Source organism: Megalobrama amblycephala, linkage group LG14 (genome assembly GCF_018812025.1).
Source record: "Megalobrama amblycephala isolate DHTTF-2021 linkage group LG14, ASM1881202v1, whole genome shotgun sequence".
Classification (NCBI taxonomy): Eukaryota; Metazoa; Chordata; class Actinopteri; order Cypriniformes; family Xenocyprididae; genus Megalobrama; species Megalobrama amblycephala.
This window is the reverse complement of record NC_063057.1, coordinates 8,163,364-8,187,832: the sequence shown is the minus strand read 5'-3', so window position 1 is coordinate 8,187,832 and position 24,469 is coordinate 8,163,364. Positions and strand designations below refer to the sequence as shown.

At 37.8% G+C, this 24,469-nt stretch overlaps 1 protein-coding gene across 12 annotated transcripts in view; it reads right to left on the bottom strand.

Moving 5' to 3' along the window:
- flncb (filamin C, gamma b (actin binding protein 280)) overlaps nucleotides 1-24,149 on the bottom strand; it is a 59,227-nt gene extending 35,078 nt beyond the window's left edge. For 11 of the 12 annotated variants that reach the window (XM_048154396.1, XM_048154397.1, XM_048154404.1 and 8 more), the window contains exons 1-2: nucleotides 23,305-24,149; nucleotides 2,059-2,307 (exon numbers count right to left, since the gene is read on the bottom strand). In XM_048154396.1, coding sequence (XP_048010353.1) covers nucleotides 2,059-2,307; nucleotides 23,305-23,683 — 628 coding nt within the window. In that variant the 5' untranslated portion in view covers nucleotides 23,684-24,149. Of the gene's footprint in view, nucleotides 1-2,058; nucleotides 2,308-18,127; nucleotides 19,451-23,304 lie in introns of those variants that run through there. The other variant, XM_048154407.1, reaches the window with a different exon arrangement.
- Between the last annotated feature and the right edge of the window lie 320 nt (nucleotides 24,150-24,469).

The window sequence follows — 24,469 nt, the reverse complement described above, 5'->3', positions numbered from 1 at the left end:
CAATATTGTATACAATTATAATGTTATGTAAATGACAGTCCCAGCAGTTATTAATGTTGTGCATTGCTGTTTGGCTGCCAGTGGTGTGGTCCTTTCTGAATGAAGCCAATAATTCCGCCGATCTAACTCCTTTGGGATCAAATAAATTTGTAGTTCTGACGACTGTTGAAACGGCTAACAGCACCACATATACCAGGCATATTGTAAATTTGTTGTGAACCTTCCGAGAGCGTTTTGTTGGCCTTCCTCTGGTAGTTGTAGCTGCTGTCACCATAGACTTAAACAGAGCGCGCAGCTCTGACCGGTCACAAATATGGCGGCGGGCATAGCGGAAGTGACGTCTTTGAAACCCATGGATAGATATTTTTAATATTATTTCATAATTTGGCAGCAGGTATATTAGGCTGCTGTCACTTTAAAGGTGCTAAAGAGGATCTTTTCGTTGACTGAGAAACCAAAGACTGTTATTGAGTTTTTGAAATGAGCGCATGCGTAAGAACAACCCCCCTCCTTCGAAGGAACACCTCCCAAAACTCGTAAACACTTGTATTGGAACACGAGTGTTTACCACCGGCATTCGCTGTCTTGTGTTAGTGGATTCATTATGTCAGACTCACCGCAGGTAACTCATAATCTGCAGTTGCTACTCCTGTCTCCTAACAAAAACATTGCATGCGGCGCCTGTGGAGTGTGGAAAGTTACTGGAGCGCGCAGCCACGCTCGTCTCTCACAAGGAACGTCACGGCAGTGATTGACAAGCCAGAGGGCCAATCGTTTACGCGATCATGGATGATGTTTTTAAGGCCCTACCTCGTGCACAGATGATGTATATTAATATTATTCCTTTCAGTGCACCTAATAAATAGTCTTTTATCAGTTAGTAAAGACAGTTTCAAGTAATATTGCAAAAACGTATAAAACAAAACATCCTTTAGCACCTTTAAGATGCACGGATCCATTATACTGTTACACTTGCAGTTTTTTCTCAACTGTTTACTTTCATTTAAAACATAACTGACTGTGTTTACATGAATACTCACCAAGGCAGGCAGTTTGACATTATTTTGTGTGTATTTGACTGTTTAAGAGCAAAAAGCAGCGAAAAATAGCCTAACTCAATTTAGTACTGAGAGGTGGCTTTATGTGCGCGCACTTTGGGTATGAGCGTGAGCACAAAACTCATATTCTGTGGAAAATGAGTATTGGAATGTATCGAAAAATCTAGATTTTTGACAACACTACATTGCACTCAGTTTATTATTTCAAAAAGACTACAATTGAAAAATGTATATATTATACATAAAATTCAACCCGCCAACCTGATTGCATTACACGCTACTGCTGAAATCCACCCGCATTTGGCGAGTTGCCGAGTATTAATGTCAAGCCCTTATGGTAACCATTAACTATCCATAAAATCAGATGAAAATTATAAGTTGATAAGAATGTTGCCCAATCCCAGCACTAACTAAAACCTCTGATTACTAGATAGGGATGTTGTAACAAGGATGTTGATCCAGAAGCATGTTTTACTTTAAGTTCTTTTACACAACCCTCATTCTCCTAAGGATAAATGGCCAAGACCTATGTCCTGAGTACATTCACAATGCCAGAATCACTGCTTTGATTATGGAGTTGAGAAGAATGGACACGTGCACTTCCAAATGGGCTTGACCCTCCATTAAACCCTCTCTGAACTTCATGGGTTTCTGGATTTTCCACTAGTATAAGCCCAAACCTATCCAGAGGTATTTGATTTATGAATCATGTTTTGGAAAGGAGAGATCACTTGTTTTGAGGTCACCAATTGTTCTCTTCTTCCCTTGGCTCTGGTCTTTCCGTAGTGAGATCATATGCTGTAATTATCAGACCAGCTTCTCATCTTCTGAGGCAAAGCAGATTCTGCATGTCTGCTGACATCTCCTTAATGAATATTACTGACCCCTGAATCGACTTAATGAAGCTAATGAACTAAGTTTTCCATTTAAATCCACGTGTGATTAATGTACCACGACACATCTGTCGTCAAGTGCTCGTAAAGCACAGAATTCTGCTCACCGGGGGCGCAATTATCCACCAGGGCACCGAGGGCTTTGCCATCTCTCCAGTCCCTGTGGAAGTTGTTGATGGGCAACTGCGGGACCTTGTTCTGGATCCAGCCCAGAAGGCGCTGTTTCGGTGTCAGCTTCCTGGCGTCTTCATCGTCCTCATCCTCCCACATGGGCATGGAAATGGAGTAGTGCAGGATAAGGGTCCATATCAGCCCCAGGATCAGTTTCAGGTTGCCGTCCACTATCGCTTTACTATCTGCAATGAGAGAAAGAAAGATTTAAGGGTATTACTCCACACTAGAGCAGATACTGGGAGCAACCAGCTGAAAATCTGTATGGTTTTTGTGGTTATTTTAGATCTAAGAGTCTCAATGTTTTGCATAGGAAACCATTAAACATTCTGAGGTTGGTTTTTATTTCTACTGTGGTACTACTGTGAATATATATTAGTTTAGGGTGAAGATCAGAAGTTCAGGCTGAAGTGAAGAGCAGTCATGTCAACAACATACTGTACACAAGGGAGGAAAAAAACTGAAATAATGTCCCTACTGAAATAATGGCAACACCTGTGTTTATTTTTCACATGTCCACCCCAGCATTGCGTGTTGTATTTTGGCGGTCCTCGTGCCATTTTGTTTACTCAGAGATTCGCAGCACACTGTTCCATTCCGCTGCTGTGTTGATAGCTTTTCCACAGGTTTAGATGTGCACAAATAAACAGATGAACTCTCTCAACACGGATCTTATCAATATCTATAAATATTTCATAAAATTAATAATTAATAAATTGTTCATTTAATTATATAAACTAAATATTCTATTAATTACAATTATAAAAAAAAAAAAAAACAGTAATCGGGTTATAAACCATATTTAGAAATATAATGTTCAGTCCCAAATATGGATAGCAGCTAATATAAATACAGTAAAGTAAAGTTTTAAGCCATATTTTATAGTCAGTTATTCACGGAAAGTGTCACATGCACTTTTTACACATAACCTTTACCCAAATCTTTCCCTACACTGCTCTGTTACAGTCTCTAGACTACAGCATGGAATATGAATCAAGATGGACACTACTAAGCCACTGACCCAATGCCAAAGGATGATGTCACTTAACCCTGGATCTGTGGAATGAGGTCAGTTTAAATAAAACACACATACACAGATGAAACTTAATCAGGACGCTGGCTGAATCTGACTACACTTTGCTTCAACCCCCAGCGGAGCTGTCTGCACTAAACGCTGCAATGTGCACAGCGGTCTGGGGGTAATCCAATCCCTCCAATCAAATAATACTGCCAGATCACTTTCTGTTTTTCTCTCTCATTTTTGTCTTGTTATAATAAAACAAGCTCCAGATCGAATTCTTCACTGATCTTTGATATATTACTTCTGAGATTTTCTAGTACATTTGGCAAGTACGGTGTGTTACGCTCACTGTGGCCCCCTGTCAAGAACAGGGTTTAATGTTTTTGGGTTCCTAAGCGCTCTGGATGCTTAGAGAGGAATGCATGCTGACATTTATGTGCACTCTGCATCAGCGCCAAGCCGAACACAAAGAGACGGAGAAAGTATTTTGCAATGTTCTTGATCTGTGCCGTTTAGACAGTATAGAAACAGAGTATGAGAGAGTGTCAAAGAGTTCAGTATTTCACTTCTTTATTCATTCATTCATTCATTCATAATATTATATATATACACATAACAGTTCAAAAGTTTGGGGTCATTAAGATTTTTCTGAAAAAAATGATTACTTTTATTCAGCAAGTATGCATGAATTTGATCAAAAGTGACAGTAAAGACATTTAAACTGTTACAAGATTTCTGTTTCAAATAAATGCTGTTCTTTCTATTTATCACAGAATACAAAAAAATTTACAAAACTTTTACACAGCACAACTGTTTCCAACATTGATAATATTATGAGAAGCAAATCCATTGAAATTGCTTTCACCACTGAATAAAAAATAAAAAATGTATAATTGCGACTTTTTATCTCACAATTCTGACTTTTTTTTTCAGAATTGTGTGATATAAAGTCGCAATTCTAAAAAATGTTCTCAGAATTTTGAGTTTATGTCGCAATTCGGACTTTTTTTCTCAGAATTGTGTGATATAAACATGCAATTCTAAAAAATGTTCTCAGAATTTTGAGTTTATGTTGCAATTCGGACTTTTTTTCTCAGAATTGCGTGATATAAACTCGTAATTCTAAAAAATGTTCTCAGAATTTTGAGTTTATGTCGCAATTCGGACTTTTTTTCTCAGAATTGCGTGATATAAACTCGCAATTCTAAAAAATGTTCTCAGAATTTTGAGTTTATGTCGCAATTCGGACTTTTTTTCTCAGAATTGCGTGATATAAACTCGCAATTCTAAAAAAATTTCTCAGAATTTTGAGTTTATGTCACAATTCTGACTTTATAACACGCAATATCAGAATTGTGTGAAATAAAGTCAGAATTCAGTCTTTTTTCCCTCAGAATTGGACTTTATAACTTGCCATTCCATGTTTATATCTTGTAATTGCGAGAAAAAAAGTCAGAATTGCCAGAAAAAAGTAATAATTGGGAGTTTATATCTCGCAATTCTGAGAAAAGAAGGCAGAATTGTGAGATGTCAACTCGCAATTGCGAGAAAAAATGTCAGAATTGTGATAAGCATGAGAAAAAATAGGTTATGTATCATGCCAAAAAAGCTGAAAAAAAAGAGCAAGAGAGAAGTCAAAAGAATAGAGAGAGATATGATTGAATGTACCTGAAAATTATCATGTACAGGCAGATATTAGCAAGTACACAGCTCAGCTGTTCAAAACTTGCATCACTTCTTGTATGAAATATCAATAAACAGGTGTGTGACGGCTGCTGTTGTATGCCAGAGGGGATAAAGATCCTCATCTGACTATATACAACATACACACAACATAAAAAGTCACACACACAGATGACAAAGTAGGTGCACACATACACTGAGCAAGCACAGACAGATATTTGGTCTACTTTTCCTAAAAGAATTTACAGATTTACACCTAATAGAGTGTGTCGGTTCCCAATACCGAATGTCTTTAATCTTTTCAAATTACCCTGAGAATGTGCGCCCCAGCAAAAACAAACAAATTCCTAAAGGTAAAGCACATTTGCTGACATACAGTACAGCACCAGCAAACAGCTGGATTCAAACACACTTAATGAAAGACATCAGAACTAAGTGTTTCCTTCCGAAAACTTAAAGCGCAGTGGCTGCAAATGAACACTTGGAGTTTTGAGGAACCGCTGATGACATGGGCCAGGAATTCCAGCCCGCTAGCGTACAGCACAATCACATAATGGGCAGGAAAACAAATATGGGATCAGGGCCTGGGAAAAGTCCATTTAGGATAGAGAGTTAAGAAGGGATGGCTTACGGAGAGTGGGGTTGATTTAGAGAATGAGCAGAAGTGTTCTCATTTGTCTCACTCCAAAATGAGGCGACAGGTTGTTGGCCCATTCCGTTTTTGTCTACATTTTGTGAATTAATAACCATAGTAAAAGGTTATTACGGGAACATTTCAAATTCCGAGTTAGATTTCGAGTTCAAGTTAGGTCACTTTTAATAACTAGATTCAGAAGAAAAATGTGAGTGGCGTTTGTTGTTAACTAAAACTAAAACTATTAAAGGCACAATATGTAATTTTTCGCCACTAGAGGTCGCAAATTCAAAACAAAAATATATATATATAAAATTGTTCTAGTGGTTTTTGGATATTTTAATCCAAAAATATTACATATTGTGCCTTTTAAAAATATTTCTTGTTAATTGAAATAAAGCTGAAACAAAATAAAACATAAATATTAGATTAAAATGAGAAATGTTGATTACTATAACTAAAACTGAAATAATAAATAAATCAAATCAAAATACAAATATTTAAACAAATAAAAATGACAAAAGCACATAACAAAAATACCAAAATAAACTAAAATTAAAATGAAAAAATACAAATTTAAAATAGCAATAAATACTATAATAGTATATAAATATTACTAAAATAACAATTTTTCAATAATTGTTCAAATAACTAACTGTAAGTATGAAAAATAATGAAATAAAAGATGCTTGCCTTAGCACAACTCATAATAAGTATTTTTACAAGCGCAATCTGATGTGTGAATGCAGTATTTCTCTAGCAAATAGCTCTGTGAGTAATGAAATACTTTCCTAACCCTGATTAAAGCCAGTCTGGATCATTCACATCCTCCCACCACTGAGCCACACCAACAAGATGAGATAAAAATAATGAAACAGATGCTGGAAGCATTTTATAAGCCACTGTTGGCAAAAGCTATAGGTGGAAAACACATGTAGCCGAGTTACTGCAGCGAGTACTGATGCGTGCATCTTGAATCCAGCTGTTGGTGATTGCTGCTCCTTTCAACTTACAGAAAGTGCTTCATTTCACTGATGAACAGCGTATTGTCATTGTTTGGAAGTTCTTCAGAGGAGGGAATTCAGCTGATAGTCATCTTTGCACATGCTGCTGGTGTTGTTTTAGCGAACATAATAATAAAACGCTATAAAAGTGGCTATAATTTTGTGCTGAAAATTCATGCTGCTGCAGCAACATACCAGCAAAGTGTATGCTGTGATTGGTGGTTAAACTGGATAATGTGATGCAACTGTTTAGTGAATTTGCCCCTCATGGTTTAAAAAAAAAAAAACGTTTAAATTGTTTAATTACACACTATAAAAAATTCAGGTCCCACTTTATATTAAGTGGCCTTAACTACTATGTACTTACATCAAAAAATAAGTACAATGCACTTATTGGGTTCATACTGAATTGCAAAACACATTTGCAGCTATTGAGGTGGGGTACGGGTACGGGTAAGGTTAGGAAAAGCTTTGGTGGTATGGGTAGGTTTAAGGGTAGGGGTAAGGTGTAAGGGATGGGTCAACAGTGTAATAATAAATGTAATTACAGAAATTAATTACAGATGTAATTACATGCAGGTGTTTTTAAAATATAAGTACAATGTAAAAACATGAATGTACACAATAAGTGCATTGTATCAAATGATTAATTTAAATGTAAGTACATAGTAGTTAAGGCCACTTAATATAAAGTGGGTCCAAAAATCTAAACTAAATTCAGCTTAAAAACTTAAAAATCAGTTGCCGTAAAAGTCATTCCAACTCATTTTATTTACATCTTGCCAAGGTGTGTAACTTAAAAAAATGATGTTGAAATTGGTAAATCATTTTGATGAGGTAAAGTAATGGAAAAACATATGCTGTCATGACTTAATTGATCATATCATTTTTTACAGTGCATGCAAATGGCAAAATATTCACATTGCTCACCGCTACTGGTATATTCTGCTATAAAGTCTCCTGCCAGTTTCGGAGTAAGGAGATCCTCATAACCACTGTAACTTTTGGCAGTGTCAGGAGAATTGGAATTTTCCTGGCAAATTCTAAAAACAACTTCATTTTTTTCTGATATTTTGCCAAAAAACGTACTGCATTTTGTTTGCTGTTTTCACTGATTCAATTGTATCATATTTGTTACCTATTATTTTTACATATTTACTGTTTATCAAATTTCTAAAAAGATCTCTGTCGTTCCGAGTTGCCCTTTAAATTATCTGAACATCCGCCAATGACCCCATGTGAGATTTCTACAGCTTAGATGCATCAGGTGATTGTCTGCTGTTGCTTGGGGTGACCAAACAAACATCGGATTCTCCCTGGAGGAGACAGAAAGTTTGCCATGATCACTAGGACAGTAGAGACAGAGACAATGGCGTCTGTGTGGAAAAGACATTCTGCCTCAGGAAATATTCAACCAACACCCACACACACACACACACACACACATTGCTTCAAGAGGGAATGTATAATAAATGAGGCTCTGGGATGTTTTGTTTCACAACTGTAAAGTCAAACTAATCAATGAAAAAAGAATAATCAAGAGGACAGACAAGAGCTGCAATATTGTAAATAAGCTGGATGAATAAATGTGTATGCATTTACCAAACAGTAAAAGAGACAAAAGCAAAAAATGTAGTCATCATTATCCCATTATTCCATTAAAGCCATATAACACAATAGCTCTACAGTACAATGCTGTAAAAAAACTATATATAACAAAACACTATTTCAACACAGACATACACACAGTCAGAAAGTGAAAGTCCTGGAGGCCTTGAAAGGAGAGATAATGGAGCAGAGCACATAATATCAGAGTGGAGATCTGAGTTATATACAATACACATAGGGGGCTGACAGACATAAAGCAGGTCAAACACACACACACAAAGATAGAGCCCCTTGTAGGTCTTGATTTATTTGTCTTAACTGTGATATATTTACTGCTATTCACAGTCAATATCTCATAACTGTCTGGTTTTCTCCTGTACACATTCTTGTGAAGGTGAATCTTGGCATTTCATCTCTAAAACAATGACTATGTTTACATGTGCACCAATAATGCGATTATTTCTAATAATCAGAGTATTTCTAGTAATCACAGTAAGATTATTCGCTAATAAGTATGGTTATACCACACTCAGATAGGTATACAGTATGCATGTTGTCAATACTGTCAAGATGTCAAATTCGAAATACATTTTTATGGACGTATATATTATTCAGCGCTGTGATGAACTTCGCAATGCCGGGTTTGCCTACGTTGCTGACGCATTGTTTGCGCCGTCTGGATGAAGATACGGAGCAGAGGCTGTGCAGTGTGTTGTACCAAAGACTACAGAATAACACAAGACGTGTCACTCGTATCGTTTTGAATGGGAGAAAGTGTAACGCGCAATATGGCGGAATAAGTCCCGCCTTCTAAATAAGAGCCAATCGCCGACTGGTAAAGTCATCGTGTCACTGCAGCGGCCGTTAGAATCACCGGTTTCTATAGAAACAGTCAGACGCGCGCCTCCGAAGAGACGCGCATTTAGGTCTGCGCATTAGCTTGATCCAGCCTGAAAAATACTGTTTTTTTGTCATGATTCGAGCGTTTAGAAACTAAATTTATGAGCCGGTTGTTGTTAGATTTCATTGGTGATTTCAAATATGAAATTTAATCGTAAGGTTGGCGAACAGTTTTGGAGAATTTGATGTTTCCCCATTCAAAGAGATTGCATGATGCCCAGGATGCCCGAGAGGCGTTTCAAAGATGGCCGCCGAGTGAAATGACTTGTCTTAAAGGGACTTTGGTTGTACTGACAGAATTTAGCGATTTGGAGAAGAGAAAACTTCAGAATAATGTCACGGAGGACATTCATGAAGTTGTGTGAAAAAGACACAGCATCCACGTACGTCCGCGCACATTGGTCAGAGCAGTAATTATGCGATTAAGGAGTTTACATGCCTGTTTATTGCGATTAAAATCGGCGAAAGTCTTTTCTTCTCTATTGTGACATATCCGAATGGAACGGCTTCTTGAACAAGTCAAAATGTAGGGCGGGACTTGATTTTGTCTATTAGGAATTCGTTGGTTTGTTGGATCATTGTGGTTTGACAGGTTGTCCCATCATCAAGTAAATAAGGCTTGGCTCAAAATGTGTGGGGTTTTATAGTAGTTCTGTATTCTAGTCAGCTGCAGTGTTCATATGCTGAGGTCTGTTTGACCATGAGAGAGAGAGAGAGAGAGCAGGGATTCCCCCAGTAGCTGTGGAACGATAACGTTCCTGTTATCGGACTTTCTCCAGGAGTCACACACAAAACACAGGCCTATCTGAAGTCACATCCTGAAGCTGTGGACACTCCAAATATTCAGATTACATTGTGTGAGCGTGTGTCCATTGTCCAAAAGGGCAAGTTCACAGTTCTCCGGAGAGGCCAGAAAATATAATTCCATTACTGTGCCTCTCCAAGAGGCAAAGATAGAAAATGGGGAAAAGAGAGAGAGGGAGGGAATGAAGACATCATGGACACATGCCATCAACGCTCACATTTTCCACAGGATCTCCAAAGAACAATGGAAGCGTGTTAGAGATACTGTAAAAAACACACACACATCAAGCAGCAAACATTTCATTTGAATGACAACCCCAAAGGCAAACTAGAATGACTTTCAGCACATGTTCAGCACATCAACATCTGCTTAAGCAAAGAAAAAGTGTTATACACGCTCTCGGAAAAAGCATGTTGAGAGCTAGTCAAATGATTCAATTTATCACCACAGGTTTGCGAAGGGGTTCCAATAACTGATTTATGTAACTTTTTTTGTGAATATATAATGTTTCTTACTTTTCACATGTCATTGATTAAAAGATTTTCTATAATAATATAATATAATATAATTTTAAAACATCGCCAAGTAAAACGCTGCGTTTAAAAAGAACTGTCTCTTTACGACCACAACAAACGGGACACTTTTCAGACGCGCATTCAGACTTCGCCTCAGCGCCAGTCGCCAGTCAAACGAGTGCGGAAAAGGTGCAGGTGACGACGAGGCTGCTTCAGTTGAACAACAGTGAACTGCGGTCAGATGAGATGTTGTCAGGCTATATGTCGGTAAAACTCAGAAAAATTAACATGACTGTCCAATCAGTCGTTATACTGTGCTCGTGGCGCGCACTCAAGAATTGCATGCGCAAATGCGCCGGCGCGCTGCATAATTACTTTATTATATTGTTCTGTTGTAAGTTAAGTCATGAAATTACCAAACATGCGATTAAAGCTGCCTCAAAACTGTGCATGCATGTATTTGTTGACATGGTTTTAAAGCTATTGTTGGCCTTAAAACGTCTTAAAAATGCACATATGTACACTAAGGAAATCTAAATTTTCTCCTGGGAGCATGCCCCCGTACCCCCCTACCAAACAACATTTTCTGACCTCGGTAATTATGAAACCCTGCGTACGGCACAGCTTATATTCTATCTAATGAAATCTGAGGAAAAAAAGTTTCTATGTGTATGCACTGTGATCAAAAATAAATGGGACCAAACGTGATTGAATGTAAAGGTTTGTATATTCTATTAATAACTACTGATTGATTTTAATTTCTATCAGAAATTAAGAATTATTAGTGTCATTGTAGATAGTGGTGCAAATATCTAAGCTATCTAATACTTCAAATCTCAAGGTTAAATCAAAAAAAATTTGTAAAAATGTTTCTGCAACAGCTGCCAAAAATAGTATATAGCTCCACTGTGGTTTTTAACAAATTTTCAAAAAAACAAAAAAAAACTTTTCAAAACATCCCCTCCACTGTTTTTTTCACAAATCGCACCCTGCTTGTAACTTTGCAACATTATATTCATCATAGTTGTTATTATAGTACATGTAGCAACATCACATAATATAATATAATATAATATAATATAATATAATATAATATAATATAATATAATATAATATAATATAATATAATATAATATAATATAATATAATATAATATAATAACCTCTCTAGTCCCTGCACATATCACACCACACTTAGTATGCAGTCAAGCATAAACTTCACATCACTTTGTTACAGAGCAGAAAAGTCCACACTTCTAACATTGATGCATTTGCACAATTTAATTCAGATCTTCCTGTCTTTGTGGTCACAGATTACTTCAGAAATCCAACTGCTGCCCATGACGACAGGAAACGTCTTTTACTTAACAAGCTAATAAGCGCCACTTAGACATGAGCATTCATGTCACTGCATTACATTTATTCCTGAAACAAGAACAAGCTGTTGCTGGTTACAGGAACATGTCAAACCATTCTAGATCCTAACATAACTTTATGTAAAATGTAATTCTTTAACTGAGTGTTACATCTCTAATAATTTATTTTAGTGTACAAAATGAAATGCATGTGATGTGAAACCCCCAGTCCGAGTTGCCAAATGCAATAACACGGCAGCCGTTGGGAGCGTTTGCAAGGCAGCAACTGACTTCCTCCTCCAAAAAGCACAAGGTCAAAAAGGAATAAATGCTGAAACCCAACAGAAACATCGAGTCTGGACAACGACAGAGCAGTTCATTTATCAACGTCCTTTCCAAATAAACACATTTTTACACACTAATACATCACTGTGGATATGGAAACTGTGAAAACGGTCAGTCGCGACTACATGCGTGGCGCCTACTTGTCGAACAAAATGCTTAACCAAATATACAACACTTGGTGAAGCATGTCAAAGAGTGATCCAGGAGAACTTCTGCCTGAAGAAAGACAAGAGAAGATAAAGATCTTCCCACAAACACACACACACACACACACACACACACCATCTAGCACATGTGTTGCAGCAGGTGGTGTGTCTTTGAAAGTCCAAAAAAGGACATTGGTGACCAGCATTCTGTTGTTTTGCCACATGGTCCTGTCTAACCTGTTAAAGACCATGGACAATAGGAACAACACTCACACAGACCTCATTCTTCCCACAGACATGAGAACAGCTGGATAAAGCGTAAGGGTGTAATTAAACACAATTATACCAGTGGGCCACACCCACATAGAATCAGTGCATGGAGAATTCCACCGAAAGCTTCACAGATTTCACTCGAATTTGGCAGGACTGTCATTCACAAGCTTCTAAACATCCACCACCCCTTACACAGTTGTTAGCAATGCTTTTGTTAGGACGAGTTGTTTAGCAACAGACAAACAACCATAAACTGCTTCATTAAATATTCATGACCTTACACGTCCAGTAGGGCTGAACGATATGACCTAAAATCTAACACGTTCACTGACACGTTTTGTACTGTGAATATGCTTGACTATTAAAGGTGTGAAATTTTTTCCCAATGAAAGAGTGCTACATAACAGCTCACTTTGAGCAGTTATTGTATCTATGGCTCGCGCGCTGTCTGTGTGTTGACTCAGCGTTTGAGTTCGCCTCCATGTTGCTTCCATGCCACTGACTGGATGGGACGGAGTCACGTGACTACACACACGGTAGTATGTTTTAAGGGGAAAGTATTCCGCCTAATCATACATCTGCCATCATGTGACCGATGGCATCAGTTGCATCGCTTCACTGCCAAAATCCTCTCCTGTGGCCTCATGGGATAGTAAATTGAATCTCACTGGCAGTAGTAGTCATCTGAGAACTTTCTGCCTACTGTTTTATGAATACTGTGAATTCGACATACTACTTGGCTTACATACTTTTTGTTTGCCTACTATATAGTATGGAAGTAGGCATATTCAGACAAAAGTGTGTGTTCTAAAATGCATGTTTGATATCCTCTGACTGGATGGAATCATAGTCTGAAGCTGTGTCCATCATATACTACGAGATTCTGTGTGAAATCTGTCAAGTCCAGCTGCCCAAAATCTGCAGACTTTGATACATCCAGACTGCAAACTGGGGCTAAAATATTGGCGAAAGTCATGTTGTGTATTCCAGCCTTTAGTGTGTAAAAAAACAATGTGAGGTTAATTTTCATGAGAGGTGCTCAAAAAATTCCTAGCATTGAATGTTTAACTCTTGGTTATTCCTCTTCAAGTCAAATGAGCGGAAAGAAAAGCCTGCCTCCAATGTAAACCAGTAATAAAACACTGTAATAAGTCTGTCAGTGCTTAGGAGGCCCAAACCAAGAGGACTTTTCCTCTATAAACCCAAATTACAGGGGAGGTATTTCACATGGTGAAAAAAGAAACAATGGTAACTTCCACAAAGAAAAAAAAAAAGACTAATTCTTCCTTTTCTTGCCATCTCATTCTTATTTCCTCAACTTTTGAGTGTTGTAATAACATGGATAAATTTAGTGGAAGAGGTGAAATCTCGTATGTGACTTTTTTGTGAAAGACAGTGGTTTTGTTTATAGTAAGCAGTGCAATCAGCCAATCTCTTCTCCTGAGTGAACCCAGTCAGCTGCCGTCACAGCTGCTAACAGGCATCCTAAACCAACAACTGATGTGCTCAAAGATGTGCCTTCCCCCTCCTGGGCCTAATACACACACACACACACACACACACACACACACACACTCACCCATATTCTAGCTGTCTGCTAGCAGCATGCATTCACCCCCCCTCCCCCCAATCCCTCAACAAAGCTTCAGAGTTGAAGTTCCATCCAGAACAGGCACATAGGAGTCTTTGTCCCAGTCTCCCTCCAGTGCGCCTGAATCAGGACAGACTCCGTCACCCCAGGGCTCAGCAAAGAACATCCAAAGCATTAACCAAGAAGACTTCGACTGAAGGAGTACAAATATTGTAAACAAGCACAGACAGGCACACTGAGTATGTCATTTTGAGGTATTTTATGTGATCTGAAGTGTCTATATAAAGTATTTACTTGCATTTAGGAACGCAACAGACATGTTACGCAGTATTGTGACATCTGCTTAATTTCCAACATTGTGGGCAGATGATTACAGTATGATTAACAAGTATTATTATTATTTTCTAATTGTTTGGCTTCCTAAAACACCAGTGTAAATTTAAAACTTTAAAGTCCAGATAAAAGTCAATGCAAATAATTTTTACTCTGGGTTGAACCTCTTAATTTTGAATTCTCATTTGATGCATTTAACTTTAAAATGTACAAATGAAGGACAGTCAGGTCCACCTGCTATAGTCTCACAAAATCTCTCTCTATACATATATAATTAAAGGACAACTTTGCTGATTCTCAACCAGCTTTTTATTGTTGATATTATATTTAAAGTTGCCCTCAAATGAAAAATTGAATTTATCTTGGCATAGTTAAATAACAAGAGTTCAGTACATGGAAATGACATACAATGAGTCTCAAACTCCATTGTTTCCTCCTTCTTATATAAATCTCATTTGTTTAAAAGACCTCCAAAGAACAGGCGAATCTCAACATAACACCGACTGTTACGTAACAGTCGGGGTGTACGCCCCCAATATTTGCATATGCCAGCCCACGTTTCCAACATTATAAAAGGCATTAGACAAGGGCAGCCAGTATTAACGTCTGGATGTGCACAACCAAATCATCAGACTAGGTAAGCAAGCAAGAACAACAGCGAAAAATGGCAGATGGAGCAATAATAACTGACATGATCCATGATAACATGATATTTTTAGTGATATTTGTAAACTGTCTTTCTAAATGTTTCATTAGCATGTTGCTAATGTACTGTTAAATGAGGTTAAAGTTACCATCGGTTATTACTGTATTCACGGAGACAAGAGAGCCGTCGCTATTTTCATTTTTAAACACTTGCAGTCTGTACAATTCATAAACACAACTTCATTCTTTATAAATCTCTCCAACAGTGTAGCATTAGCCGTTAGCCACGGAGCACTATCAAACTCATTCAAAATCAGAAGTAAACAATATAACAGTATACAATACTCACTCTCGTCATGCCGCATGCATGACGAACACTTTGTAAAGATCCATTTTGAGGGTTATATTAGCTGTGTAAACTTTGTTAAGGAACTGTTTAAGGCAAGCGCGAGCTCTGTGGGTGGAGAGCATGGGATTTAAAGGGGCCGTAGCATAAAATCGGCACGTTTATAATGATGCCCCAAAATAGGCAGTTAAAAAAATTTTTTTTAAAAAATCTATGGGGTATTTTGAGCTGAAACTTCACAGACACATTCAGGGGACACCTTAGACTTATTTTACATCTTTTAAAAACATAATCTAGGGCACCTTTAAAAGAACAATGTGTACTCCTCTATGTTTGCAAAATTTGTCTGATACCCACAAAATAAACAAATTCATGGGTATATCTGGGTGCAGGTAACATGGAGAGAGAGTACACATTGCTCATTTTCATTTTTACTACCGACACTGTAACAATACAAAGCTTGTTAAAAATCATCAAAGTTGCCCTTTTTATTATTATATAAAATAAAACAAAAATGAATTCAAAAATATTAATAATAATTAAATAAAAATTATATAAAATTATGTAAAACAAAAAAAATATAAAAATAATTATTACTAATTAAATGTAAAATAATATAAAAAATCAGAAAATAATTACATTAAACTTAAAAATTTACAGTGCAGAGAGAAAGAATGAAAAGAGTTAAAAACACTTAGAGATGGGCCTGTCAGCACTTCAGGTCAACGTGCTATAAACACAGACAGACACACGAGACATGCACAAAATCCTTTATGCTCCTGTAGGAACTAACTCCCTGTAACATGCCCATGGGCCATTAGCTGTGCACGTCTCAGCCATTTCTATGTTGATGTCCAACAAAAAGACATCAAGACACAGTCCAGGCTTGGGATAAAGTTGTCAAATGTCAATCAGAAGGGCTTTTTATTGCCCTTGTTAAGCCTCTTTTGGAAAAAAGCTATGAATGACGTCTGTTTCTCTTAGTGGAATCCACTAAAAGTCCACCATTCATAGGAAAAGAGAAGATCAAGTCCTTTTTATGAGGGAGAAAGTTCACATCTGGGTTTCCTGTTGGGAAGTTCAAATGGTGAAGACCTCTTCCACTAAACCACAATGAAATGGATGGAAAATATTAATGGCATTTGCTAAGGCAAGCATTACTATTACTATAAGTCTTCATGAAACGGAAGTTGCGACAGTCTTTTCTTCCCTACTTTGACGTATACTGAGTGAAACGGCTTCTCAAACATGAAAAAATGCACACCGAAAAACACGTCATCAGAAAAGAGAAGAGATGTTGCTGGGGAGTGGGAGGGAAGGTTATTTTGATTTTTTTAATAATATAATATAATAAATACTGCACTAGTCCATAAACAAAAACAAGAATTGCCAATTTTCATATCATGATGACTTTAAACTCTTAGTGCTGGGGAAATATGATCCATTTATTTGTCAATTTATAAAGCTCTCTTTAAGTCCTGTTCAATCTGCAGGCTTTAGTCAGTCTATTTCTGTGTGTGGGTTGGAGAAAATGATGAAGGCGAAGACATTTGACCATGTGGACGATGAGGGATTTTCTTGTCTGAACCAATCTGGCAACCCAGGGTCAGGCAGCTGATGACATCATCACACCGCTGACAGCCCTCTGCGCCTGACACTGCTGACACCAAACACCCCAGAGTGCACTTGGGCTGTCTGATTCCCAGCCTTACAGATAACACAATACAGAAGATCTGCTTTACGCCAGCCAAAGACATTAGACGGCAAAAAGACTGATAGAGTGACTGAATAAAAAAAAAAAGGGACAGATTTCAAAGGGCACAGGAGTTATAGCTGTTGTTAAACACCTGTTAGAGGCTGTCATGGCTGTTATCAGCAAAACAGTCATGATCTTGACCCCTGACCCTCCCGTTAACCCCGACAGCCGCACCGTTAGAGTGACATTACATTGACAGATGCACATCTCTGAAACTCCTGTATATGATTACAGGAAGGAATATGATTGTTTGCATAGATTTTATCATTTATTGGTATACACAATACATTTTCTATCTGTATTTCAAATAATGAGTATACTTACACTACCATTCAAAACTTTGGAGTTGGTGAGATTTTTTAATGTTTTTGAAAGGCATAAAATCAGAATTGCGTAATTAAGGCCTGGTTTCACAGACAAGGCTTAGCCTAAGCCAGGATTAGGCCTTAGTTAAAGGATATTTAAATATCCTTTATAAATGTTCACTAGAAAAAAAAAACATAACTGGTGTGCATATTTTAAGATCTGTCAGTACAAGTTGCTTTTAGTCTAGGACTAGCTTAAGCCTTGGTTGATAAACCGGGGGTTAAACTCTCAATTCTGACTTTATAAGATGCAATTGCGAGTTTATATCATGCAATTATGACTTCATAAGATGCGATTCTGACTTTATATCAAACAATTCTGAGTTTAGAACTCGCAATTGTGAGAAAAAAAGTCAGAATTGTGATAAAAAGTCGCAATTACCTGTTTTTTATTTTTTTTATTTAGTGGCAGAAACAAGCTTCCATAGTTATTAAAGGAATAGCTCACATTATTTACCCTTACATCGATCTATTCACATACATTTTTGGTGTTTGCTCATGCAGGTTTAGAACAACAAGAGGGTGATTAAATGACGACAGGATATTTAAAAGTAAAGCAACCAGTCAATTCTGGATCGCAGACGTGCATTAAAACAAATGAGCATGTTCTACAATGTGTAACTCTATCCAAACACCACCGTGAGCAGCTGAAAACATTGGAGAGGCTCAGATATCACTTACAGCAGAGACGAAGTCCCGGTTAGCCTTCCAGCACCCTGTTTATAATCAAAAGCGACTCGCCCTTTTTTCCCTCGTCTGCTTTCCATCATTCTCTGATCTCCCACATGATCCTAGAGTTTGAGGATGGTGTTGGATTTATACAGTAACAGAAGAATCCACAGTGAGCGTCAAACGATATCCCGAATAAATCCTTTCTGATACCGTAAGGCCTTTTGCTGTCATAAACTATATTCAATCATTGCAGAGTCAGAATCCAATGGTTTTAAAATACCGCACAGCAGCATAAACACTTATAAGATACTTCTCTAAATGCCTTTTTATAATTAAGAGTGATCCAAATACAACCAATAATAAATAAATACTGGCCTGTTGTACTTCTTTATCACTATACATGTTGAGTTTCCCACACACAAAGGAGTTGTGAGCCGTTGCACAACCGTTCCACACACGCACACCTGACATCCGCCAACCCAGGATGCACCTGGGTCGTCTGTTGTGGTGATATGCAACGGTATGCAACAAAAAACGGCTAATTTTAGGCTTTCTTTACCAGATATATTAATAAACCAAGTGGGACAAATTGAGGAAAGCATCACAGCAGCCCATGTCAAATCTCTGGAGGGAGTGAGTGTGTGTAGGGGGTGTTCACTGGCCTTGCTTGAACATTCCAGTGGACTGACTAGCCCTTGACACATGGTAACAATTAAAGACGCTGTTATACGCAGAAAGCAGGAGGACAGGAGAGAGAAAGAGGGGGACCGTGTTTGCAAGAAAGACCGCTTGTTGTTGTTCATAAAAAGAAAGCCGTAGTCATTTCTATCGTGCCTGACTCTCATATATTCTGGATGAAAATCCTTCTTTTTGTGGCCAAAGATTACATGGAGCTGAAGCTGGAGATAAGCCTACCAAAAGTTATAACACAACATTCACCAGAAACAATGTCAGAGGTGAACAAGAGGGGTGAATCAATAAAACCCACTGCTACTTCTCAGTGCAGAGCAGCAGAGGAAAGATCTGCTTAATGAGCCAGGAAAGTGTTACATGCAGAGAAACAGAGCATGACTTTGGTAGAGATAACTCACTGTGCTGATAAAGCCACTAAAGCTCTTCAGGGAAACATGCTACAAATTCAAATCAAATGAAATTTTCCCTCTGAGATACAGCATATGTCAATAGGGACTTCCTTTCAGCACACTTACTTCAGAGAGAGAGCAAGCGCTACATTATGTCAAAGATTCATTGATCATGTGCATGTGATTTTAAAGAGGACCTATTATGTCCCTCTACACAAGATGTAATATAAGTCTCCGGTGTCCCCAGAATGTGTCTGTGAAGTTTCAGTTCAAAATACTCCACAGATCCTTTATTATAGCTTTTTAAAATTTGGGTGTGAGCAAAAACATGCCATTTTTGTGTGTGTCCGTTTAAATGCAAATGAGCTGCTGCTACCGGCTGCTTTGGTTTTAACAGCTCGCGCTTTGGTTGCACAACAACGACAAAGCTGGAGAATCTCACGCAGCCAAAATGAGGATTGTCAGTAATGGTGTTTCAGCCTTACATTGTTCAAACCGGAGTCGGACACTGATGGAGAGACTCAGGAAGAAGTTACTACATATAGAATGCAACTGGACATTTCTGAATGGTTAGTGGATACATTTATGTAGTTGCTGTGGAGTTCAAATCTGGAATCACACGTTTGCAGAGATTGATTATGATTTATGGGTATTAAAAAAAGGAGTGGGTGGATTTTTCCCATTATAGGCTGGTTTTTTACACACACTGTGGACACACATCTGTGTTCAAACACCTTTTAAAAGTGAATTTTGCATAATAGGTCTCCTTTAAGTAAATTACATTTCCATCATAAACTAAACATTTTTATTTTTGTTAAATTTATCACAATGTGTGCTTATTTACAAATGTAAAGGCTCAACAAAACATTTTGTTGAAACTGCAGAAATGAAAATGTTAATATAACAATAAGTACAAAAAAAATACTACTGCAAATAATAGAATAAATAAAAATTAAATAAAAATAAATCAATATTATTTTTTACATTTAAGTTAAAAATAAAAGAAATGAATATATAAAACATACATACACTAAATTGACAGCCCTTATTTATGTGTTAAACAAACAAAATTAAAAAAAACTCACACACCATCTTGTACAGCGTAAATGCCTAGCCAGCGACAGGCTAATATTTAATCATATGGAAATAAAACAATTAAATTATAATAATTACAATAACAATTATCTAATAAATTAAATTATATTTATTTAGGGGCTTTAAAACAAATATTATGCAGCAAAAATATGATTTTAATTGACTAACAGCCCTATAACATTTTTGCTCAAATTTATCAAATTTTTGGCAGAGCCAGTGAAAATCTGACAGCTGAAGTTAAGCAAGAAGAGGGAGAGAAAAGGGGGACACTCATTCCAATAAGTTTTGTCAATCATGTGCTCATCAACTCTATCCCATGACTCACTCTTTCTCTTACTTACTATCCAACCTCCAGCAACCCCCTCTGTCCCGGCTTTCTTCTGGTTCTGTCTATTTAAAGCACCTGTTACTAGATGGACCCCAGAGCGCAGCTGTCTATCTATCAATCACTCACTTAGAGGCTAAACGCTGAAGATCCCTGTCCCAGAGCCATCAAAACTCAAGGGTTTTTTTCTCCTATATTTCCACTTGTTCACTTCTTAATACACAAGGCAACTAACAGCATTATTTTAAGTGTTTTAATAATATTATATTATGCATTTTTCATATGAAAAGATCACTGATCCTGGTACAGCTATATTTTTCAGAGTCCTATAGGGACATTGATGGAAAAAAATTTGAGATAAGAAAAATTATATTTCAATGCTTTCGCATTCACTCACAAAACTTTAGCCTTCTATCACAAAAGTATTGCGTTCCCCCAAGAAACTGTGTTCTCTCCCATAATAATATTTGCACTCTATTGCAAAACTATTGCGTTCCCCTGAAAAGCAAAACATTGAAATCCTTTAAGGGCACAATATTTGCAAATATGTAAATCTCTTAGTGCTGTCAAATCAATTAATCGCAATTAATCGCATCTAACGTAAAAGTTTGTAACATAAAAGTTTATATATATACACACACACACACACACACACACACACACACACACACACACACACATATATTTACAAACTTTTATATTTGATGCAATTAATCACGATTAATCGATTTGACCAGTAAAATCTATATATTCTCACATTTTATGGTACATCTGCATGAGTGACTGAGTGCATAGTGATAAAATAAATGAGGTGAGTGGTATTTCCTGTAGAGGCAGCAGGCCAACCCCCATGTGACACAGTTCACACACACACTTTCTTGGATGAGAGTGCAAGAGTTTTTCCTGCACCTCTTTCACCCTCTTGCGTAAGGGGGGTTCTGAGGGGCAGGTGCCATTCTGGAAAGATCCACCTCATTGCCAATGACAGCCGGGCTGAGAGCAGTGCTGTCATGTGCCAACGTGTGAGACTAATGACTCCTTTTCCCCCAAACCTAGCAGGATGGCCACATCTGCAGTCAAGTCCACTCAGTTCAAATAAAAGCCACTATCATTCATTCTCTGTCATTGGTCAAATCAAGTCTTTATTATAAACATACCAGCACCACAACAGTAATAGGAATGCACATTGCCCTTTTTCTGTTGTATGCCCAGTTGTTTTGAAAGAATGCAATGCTGCCAGGCCCTGACACCCACCACCAGAACAATCTAGATATTTTCTCACAATGAAAAAACCAACACTGACCCTGGAAGAGATCCCAGGGTCGTTTTTATAAGAGAAGCCAATATTATCTATAACAGCCATCATGCATTTTTATTAATATATCTGATGATATTTGGTGCATTATGATAAAACATAATGAATTTTAGTGGACATTGTCATATGAGAGTTCTCCCAAATCAGCCACTGATGTTGATGCCCTGATGCCAGTCTTGATGCCACACAGATCCTTCCTACAGCACATTTCACACATGATCAATGATCATTTTATGCCTGCAGGCATTTTCCAAATGAGGCAGATCCACAAATCCATAACAACATTGATCATAATCCAGGTTTGGAACTGTGCTCCCAAGCCTTGGGGTACAAAACGCACCCCTTAGGACCAAATATCTCAAAGTAAAGTGCCCAAAGATCTGTTTTTGCCTCATGTTATATTGAATAAGATCATAAGGACAGGAGCAGTGGATGTCAGATTGCAGAAAGCATTAAATAATCAAATTAATGACTATAAATTAGACAATATATCAGCCAGAGATTAGCTGATTTCCAACATCCTTGTCAACAGATAATGCACATATTCTGTTTCAAACATTTTTGTTACTCTGATGTATAACATTAACATCATATAATGCAATATGTTTATCACATTGAATGTGCATTCAAAGAAAAATATTTATTCATATTTTCATATTTGAATGTATGCACTATTGTGTTAAACTTTATATAACCCTAATTAAATGTATTATAAAGTGTAGCCTATTTACTATGCAAATTACGCCAATGATATTCTTCAGGGACATCAGTATGATCCATGAACACATGCTTGTTTAGTTTTCGGCTGTCCATCAAAAGAGGAAATAATATATGTGTGAACAATCTAATAACACTTCACTGCATCCAAAATGATAATAAATGGAATTATAGCAAATAAGAATCAATATTTACAGTTAAAATGGAAACAAGACCCATTATGACCCAGCTTATTATGAGTAGTTTGTGTGGTCTGACCCCTCTAATTAAGGTTTAAGCCCCCCACAGTAAGTCAAAACAAACGGTTGAGGTGGTTTTTAAAAAGTTTCTTATTTATACATATAAGTATACGTTTCTCAAGCCAAGAAGTTAGATTACAAGTTAAGTAGACGCTCGCGAACTTGAACTGATGAGGTAACCATAGCAACATTACGCAGCGCTCGAGCGCGTTCCGTTATGATAACATTACCACAACACAAAAAAAGTCATTGCTTATCACTTAATTTAAGATTTACACACAACTCTCTCGTTTTGTTTTGTTTTGTTTTGTTTTGTTTTGTTTTAAATAACTTTTAGATAGTTTAATGATTAACTATGAGGCATAAAATAGCACCGAGTTGAGCGCATATGTACGCAACGAAACAGCACTTACCTATAGAAACTAGTTTGATGTGTTCCCTTTCTAGAAACTCTAGCGCGACCGACACATTCTCCAGCTTCATCTGCCTGAAATTGGGTCTGGAGTGGTACTTTCTGTACATTTTCTTCTGGCTGAGAACTTCCAGGAGCCCGATGAGCTTGAGCCCGTCGCTCAGGTCCTTCTGCAGGTCGTTGATCTTTTTGTTGACGCATTTCAGGTGTTCGTTGCACCACCTGGTGAAGGTGTTCTGCTGGATCTTCTTCCAGGGCGCATCCTCCGCCAGGTCCTTCTCCGTGGCCGGCATCTCCTCGTCTCCGTCCTCGCCGTTGTCGGTGCCCTGGTAATACTGCGGCGGCAGCTGCTGGTCGTAGTATGTATTATTGCTCATCATGTTTTTTTCGATGTTCTCGTGCCCCCCTTTTATACGACAATCTGCTAGACTTTTACAGCGCGAGGGGGAGTGGGGCAGGCGCGCGCGCTCTCTCTTCTAAAGAAAAAAAGGAAAGAAAACTAAAGAAAGTTTCAGAGTTTAAAGCGCCTTTGCCGGACAGGAACCAGCTTCGAAGGACGAAAGAGCGCAGAGCGAATGACTCCGTAATTTCCGTTCAATTTTCAATTCTTCCAGTCGCCACTTTTTAGACCGCCGTTAAAGAAAGTTCTCTCCTGCTTGATTTACATGAAACTTTTCTGAAATAAAAGGAAAGACGGGAAAAGAGACGCGGCTTCATATACTTGAATGGTTAAATGAAGCATGAGGCGCTTTAAAAATCTGAGACCCCTCCGGCAGGGCTCACACGTCAGTCTGCTGGATCTCCTGGTATGCTGCTGTCATCATGACCATATACTACTGCGCGATGGGTGATTCTCTAATCTGACCGAGATAGTGATACCGGCGCCCGATTGGGCGAAGCGCGTGGCGGGGAAGGGGATTGGATAGACCCCGAGCGCCGCGACAGTTGTGACTGTCATTTTTATTTTTAGGAACCCCAAATTGGGCACGTGGGGGCTGGAGTTGCGCTTGTTGTAAAACTTGGGCTCTCTTTTTAACAATTGGGGCTGGAAAAAGCAAATGACTGCATAATTAAGTCAGTAATACATTTTAACACAGCGAGCTAAATACATATCAAAGCACATTGAAGAAAAGACATGACAGACTATTTATTCATAAATAATAAAT